Consider the following 6,839-nt stretch of genomic DNA (forward strand, 5'->3'; position numbering starts at 1 on the left):
ACCGCAGAAACAACACCCACGCAACATTTCTGCTCAGAAATCTCACCTTCTTTGAATTCTCAATAACCTCTTCCAGGTCCTACCGAGAAGAAGAAGAAAAAAGTTAAAAGCTCATAAAGTGTTTCAAAAGGGTAAAAAAAAAAAAAAAAAAAGTAATTCATTTTTTCGTACCTTGTCAAAATCCCCGGCAGAGATGTGACAATGACAGTCAACGTAGCCAAGCATGTGTGCTTTTTTTTTACCCCTTTGCAGCTCTCAAAACCAAAACATTCCCCGTTTCCTGAATGAAATGCAGACGGCGCATGCGTGCAATTTCGGTGGCCCAAAATTCGACGCTGTCCGTGCCAAGGGGGGCGGTGCTCTCTCGTGATAGTTGTGCGGCGCTGGTTGTACTGTATCGGCAAGTCCCGTTTGAAAATCAAACGCATCCAAGCGTTTCAGGAAGAAGCGTTTGTTTTACTGTACCTGCGTGTGTTTAAAAAATAATCGGCGCATCATGTGATAGTTCCCGTCATTTCCCTGTTTTGTGCGGACATCCAACCCGTCCGACCGGATCATTTGTGTCAGACCTCGCTTTAAAATGGGAGCCTTAGCAGTGGCGTCTCTGCTGGCTCTGATTCTGCTGGTGGACTTCAGCAGGGCCAAGTACGACCCGACGTGGGAGTCCATCGACTCCAGACCGCTGCCAGAGTGGTTCGACCAGGCTAAGTTCGGCATCTTCATACACTGGGGGGTGTTCTCTGTGCCGAGCTTCGGCAGCGAGTGGTTCTGGTGAGCGCTTCCTCCAACCTGTTCAAGCACTAGTTCAACTCTACAGAGAGCCTGTTAATGTTGGTGAGATGTCAGCAGGGGCGTAGAGGAGAGCCGCGGGGTGTGGGGGGCCGTGGCCCATGAAGAACAGACCTGAAGCTGTTAATAATGCTGGAAACCTGGTATCCTTTAAAGGGGACATAGCATGCAAAACCCATAGTTTTAGCCCTTAAATAATGTTTTGTGTACTTGGAGTCTAGGAATGCAGAAAATTTAAATGTAATCTGTCTAGGTGCTGAATAGAAATCTGTATATTCTGCATGGGTCATGTTTTTAAAGCCGTTCAGTTTTCTCTGTTCATAAGGTCATGGGTTTCCTTATTGGGTAAGGACTCTGTAGCTGAAGCAGAAGTGCGTCATGACAACTGCAGTCCGAATAGTGCAGCCAGTAAGGAAGGAGGTAGGAAAAGGAGCCTGTATGCTTCCTCTCACAGCTAATTTAACATGGGAAATCACAATGTCCCTTACTGCCTCTGAGGAGCTATAAGGAATCCCACAATCCTGTGCGTGACATGATACAAATAATTGGTATAAGCACGGCCCACCTCACTGAAATCAACGAAAATGTCCAGAGAGAAGAGAGCACGCACTTTGTAGTTCATTTTCAGAAGGCTGTAGGCCCGGATTTGACTCCCATCATCCATGTGCGTTTCCGTCGTGTAAAGACGTCAGAGTTAAAGACCGTTCGAAATTAGCACAGTAGTCAGTTGCTCCTTTCCTCCCCAAGATGGAGTTCTTACTGTTGACCCCATAAAATGTCAAGGAGCAGGAGCTAGGAGCTATTATTAGATGCATTGGATGGAGCAGTGAACTTCCAGCTAACCAGTTTCGCATCTCTGCCTTTATTTTATTTTCTTCCCACGATTTTGTAATTCAAGCCAAAGGATGCTGGTGCTAAAAGTGGACAAGTGAAAATGTTTGGTTGTTGGATGTATTAACCCACAGAAGTGCAAACAGGCTTAATTCACAGGCAACCGGATTTTTGCTCGACTTTTCTGAAAATAGGTGTTGAAAAATATTCATAAAAGCCAAGTGAAAGTCCGGTTGCCTCCGATTTAAGCCCGTTTATTGTTGCAATGACCCAGACAGCTGAGAATTTACACAGGACACCCACACAGTTAATTATACCGTCCCCCAGCATATTATAAAAATGGCGGACAGAGTGGAGTGGAACTCTCTGTGACCTGCAGGGACGCAAATTTGATGACTAGGCCAGTCGTCGGTCAAGGCCAGAGTAAAAAAAAAACTTCAGATGCACTTAATTTCTCAGTGCATCTCCACTGAATACCCATAAAATAAAAAAATCTGATTTGAAATGACACAAAAAGTTGCGTTGTCAGTCATGGTGGAGCGCCTAACACCTTCTCTGTGGCGCCGCTTTCAGCAGATTAGGTCAGCAGGGGTTCGGTTTGGATGAAATGTTTTCCTGTGCTTTTTGTTTATTAAAACATTTTATTTAATGCTGATTATTCCTCCGTTGCGGTGTCTTAAATGTGATGCTTTCGTTCTCAAAGGTATTATTTGTGTAATGTCTGATTATTTATTTATTTATTTTTTATCCGTCTGACCTTCTCTGAGCCGCGTGGCCCTGATTTATGTTGCAGGTTTTACTGGCAGAAACAAAAGGTGAAGGCCTACGTCGATTTCATGCAGAAAAACTACCCTCCAGACTTCAAGTACCAGGATTTTGCACCACAGTTTACAGCCGAGTTCTTCGATGCCAAAGAGTGGACGGACATATTTGCCGCGTCGGGGGCCAAATACATCGTGCTGACCACAAAGCACCACGAAGGTGCACAAACAAAGACTACCTGCGGGATAAAAAAAACGTGCTTTTGTGTTTGTGGAATCTCCGTGTGTTTGGAGTTTGAAGTGGCGTTTGTGTCTGTAATGTCATGGTGTAATCCTGCAGGTTTTACACTTTGGGGCTCGAAAAACTCCTGGAACTGGAATGCCGTGGACGTGGGGCCAAAGCGAGACCTGGTGGATGAAGTGGCGACCGCCGTGCGCGCCCACGGGGACATTCGTCTAGGGCTGTATCACTCCCTGTTTGAGTGGTTTAACCCGCTCTTTGAGCTGGATGCTGCCAACCTCTTCGCTACGACCTACTTCCCTACCGCTAAAACTCTCCCCGAGCTTTACGAGCTTGTCGGGAAGTACAAACCGGAGGTGCTGTGGTCCGACGGAGATGGAGATGCGCCCGACAAGTACTGGAACAGCACGGGCTTCCTGGCCTGGCTCTACAACGACAGGTAGGCTCGCAAATGCAGTGGCGCCACCATGGGGTGGCCAGGGGTGGCCATGGCCCCCCCATGCCATGTCCTGGCCACCCCACTAGCCAGTATAAATTATAGTAGCATCAGTTCAGGCTGTTAATCCGATTAAATGTACACCTAATTCCTAAAATAATTACACAATAACAAGGAATTGTTGTTCAACTCAAAATGTTAACTGTACTCTTATTGGTCTATGCATATTACATCAGAAGTAACATTAAAAATCAAACAATAAACCAAAAGATGTTAGTAGGCATTTACTTAAATCTTTAAAATTGTTTTCTACAGGCAGGTTTACTACAACAATAGAATAACATCCTGAAATTATGGCTTTTAGTTTCAGTTTGCCAGCCCAAGCTTTTAAATGGGCCCCATCGGGCCACCCCTACGAAAGATTTCTGGAGGCGCCACTGCGCAAATGAGGCCATTTTTCAACTGTTTTCACGGATGTAATGGATGTGTGTGTTGACAGTCCAGTGCGAGACACCGTGGTGACGAACGACAGGTGGGGCTCCGGATCCATCTGCAAACACGGCGGATATTACACCTGTAGTGACCGCTACCAGCCAGGACACCTGCTCAAACACAAATGGGAAAACTGCATGACCATCGACACCAAGTCCTGGGGCTACAGGCGAAACGCTCCTCTCAGTGACTACCTCACCATCGAGCAGCTTGTGGCGGTGAGAGACTTCTTTCTTTCTTGCAGTCTTGCTTTCAAAATTCGTATCATTCTGTAACTTAAGGGCCACACAAAATCAGTTCAAGGGGCACAAATGGCTCTTTGGACATGCCTGGCTTAGGAGGACGTGCTGCTGAGGAGTGGATGAAACAAAATAACATTTCAGGAAGTTCATGCCAAAATTAGAACAAACAAAGATGCATATTATAATCAAAGCTCAAAGGGTCTTTATTGGTTTTCTGTTTCTGAGTTGAAATCCAGCTTACCGAGCCCAGTGTACTATTTTTAGATGGAGACGTCAGGAGGGGCTAAACAGCTAGTATAAACAGGATAGTGTAAAAATAAAAATATGTATTGTTTTACATTTATGTTAATCCTGCAAAATTACCAATTCAACAGATTTAACGACAAGGATCTTTATGTATGTGTGTGTGTGTGTATATATATATATATATATATATATATGTATATATATATATATATATATATATATATATATATATATATATATATATATATATATATATATATATATATATATATATATATATATATATATATATAAATAAACACCTGTAAACTGAGGAGTTCCTTTTGGAAATAAACCAATAAATGCTTGGGACATTCTAGAAATCCTAAATTAAATTGTTTAAAAGTGTAGTAGCAGTCTAACAAATCTTCGTACTTCTGGAAGTACGAAAACCAAACACTGACCTTTTATTAGGCTGACTAATCAGTTTGTCAGATAATTAGAGAGCTGACCTTCCCAGATCTAGTCCCTTTAAAACAGAAGAGGCATTTTTGTCTTTTCCTGTCATCTCCCATTCCTGCTCACGTTGATTAATCTGCATCCTCCAGTGTGCAATAAATCTTTGGTTTCCTTCTCGCGCGTGTGCCTTCAGACGCTGGTGGAGACCGTCTCCTGCGGAGGCAACCTGCTGATGAACGTGGGCCCCACGCACGACGGAAGAATCGGTCCAATCTTCGAGGAGCGCCTCAGGCAGATGGGCCAGTGGCTGAAGGTGAACGGGGAGGCCATCTACAACACGACGGCGTGGCGGGCTCAGAAGGAGAACGCCACTAACAACGTGTGGTGAGTCCTCGCTCCATCCATCCATCCATCCATCCATCCATCCATCCATCCATCCATCCATCCATCCATCCATCCGTCGGCTGGTGCCTGTCTCCGGCGCAAATTGGGCGAGAGGCGTGTTATATCCACTGAGCTCTATTATACACTGGAGTGCTAATCACCGTCTGTTTGAACGAGTTGCTTTGAAGCCACCAGCCGCCATATTGGTACTCCCTATTTCCCCCCAGTAACAAGGGAATATGTGCGCTACAGCATCGAATAACGAGGATCTTCTCATGTTCAGGGGGGGCTTAAGACTTTTAAAATGTCAAATGCCATATACTTTTATGTTATGTTCTAAAACTATCAAGTACTGAGTAAGTCATGTGCTGAAATATTTTGCATTTTATTAATTTAAATATGTTTAACATTTATAAATATATAAATAACAATATACAAAAACATATATTTACATATGTGTATACATATATATACATATATACATATACACATACTTATATATACATATATATATATTTAATATGAATAACATGTAAAATATTTCAGCACCTAATTTCCTAGTAGTTGATAGTGTTAGTACATCCACTGACTGTAGAATTACCTGTGAAATGTTTTCACACAGCCAGAAAACTGCTTGTTGTTGCAAGCAAATCTTATGGGGTTCTGTGAGAGTAGGGAGTAGCAAGATGGCGGCCAGTGACTTCAGTTTTTCGGCAAAATCAGCACTCCAGTGTATTATATAGCTCAGTGGTTATATCCTGGACGGGTCGCTAGTCAGTCACAGGCCAAAGTCTTCGCTCTTAATGAAATAATAACTTCCATGTGAATACAACGCCCTATCTGCCTTGGAAACTTTCTTAGAGCTCAGTCAGAGCACAAAAATGAGTATCATCATATAAGTAAACGGGAGTTAGAAGTTAAACCCGTTTACTTCCTGTGTCTTGCTCTGTATTAATGATCTGAAGAGAACTGTGTCTTCTGCAGGTACACGTCCAAACCTCAGGAAAAGGCGATCTTTGCCATTTTACTGGCGTGGCCGGATGATGGATCGGTGATTCTGAATGAACCGGTGGTTACAAAGGAACAGACTAAGGTAAAGCCTATAGCCTGGTAGAATTTTCCATTAAAAATACATTGAAACAAATCAAAACAGTTTCATTCAAACACTCTTGTGTATCAGAAGCTGATTTCCTCAAAATGTTCTGCAGAGATGCAATCACTGTGAAAAAGAAAGTACATCTTACTCTAAATTCACTGAAATAACTTGAAACTGACAAAAGTAACAATAAAGAATTGATGAAAAATAACCAATAAAATCAGTTAATACATTGGTTTTTCACTTTTTATAATTCACCAAATAAAACCTCCGTAAAATCCATTACACATTAAATGCATTGGAAATGTGAAGGACAGGTTTTTTACGTGTTGTCTCCGGCCCTAAAAAGGTGGAGCTTCTCGGTTACGGCTCTCTGCAGTGGGAGCCAGCGAAGCCCAGCGGACTGCAGGTTATTCTGCCTCAGCTGTCCTTCAAACAGATGCCGTGCCAGTGGGCCTGGACTCTGAAGCTGACAGGTGCCTCCTGAAGGAAAACGACTCGAGCTTGAGCTGGAGCAGCACAGCAGGCCTGGAGAGAGACTATTCGCTCTCTTGCTCAAATGACTACTATGAATATTTTTTTGTTTTTGTTTTTTAATATGCATAAAAATCTAGGTTTGAAGAATAAACTTGCTGGATTTTTAGTGATTTGCACTTGTGACAATTTGCTTAGAGAATTGTCTTTTAAAAAATCTAATGCAGGAAATCAATTATAAACTGCACACATTTCTACAGATTTCTGCAGTTGTTAAGAAATGTATTTACTATTTGATAAAAATATATTTTTTACAATGCCACTTGTTCTGGTCATTCTCCTTTTTCTATGTGAATCATTAAAAAAATAATCTGATGGAAAAGGCTCCCTGTGTATTTTTTTTTATTTT

At 42.5% G+C, this 6,839-nt stretch overlaps 1 protein-coding gene across 1 annotated transcript; it reads left to right on the plus strand.

The window, feature by feature from the left end:
• Positions 1-448: 448 nt before the first annotated feature.
• Positions 449-6,812, plus strand: fuca2 (alpha-L-fucosidase 2). Its single transcript, XM_012872313.3, has 7 exons — positions 449-771; positions 2,414-2,601; positions 2,722-3,061; positions 3,558-3,768; positions 4,670-4,860; positions 5,845-5,953; positions 6,306-6,812. Exons 1-7 carry the CDS (start codon positions 581-583, stop codon positions 6,441-6,443), a joined length of 1,368 nt encoding a protein of 455 aa, XP_012727767.2. The 5' UTR covers positions 449-580; the 3' UTR covers positions 6,444-6,812.
• The last annotated feature ends 27 nt before the right edge of the window (positions 6,813-6,839 follow it).

This window comes from Fundulus heteroclitus, chromosome 19 (genome assembly GCF_011125445.2).
Source record: "Fundulus heteroclitus isolate FHET01 chromosome 19, MU-UCD_Fhet_4.1, whole genome shotgun sequence".
Lineage (NCBI taxonomy): Eukaryota > Metazoa > Chordata > Actinopteri > Cyprinodontiformes > Fundulidae > Fundulus > Fundulus heteroclitus.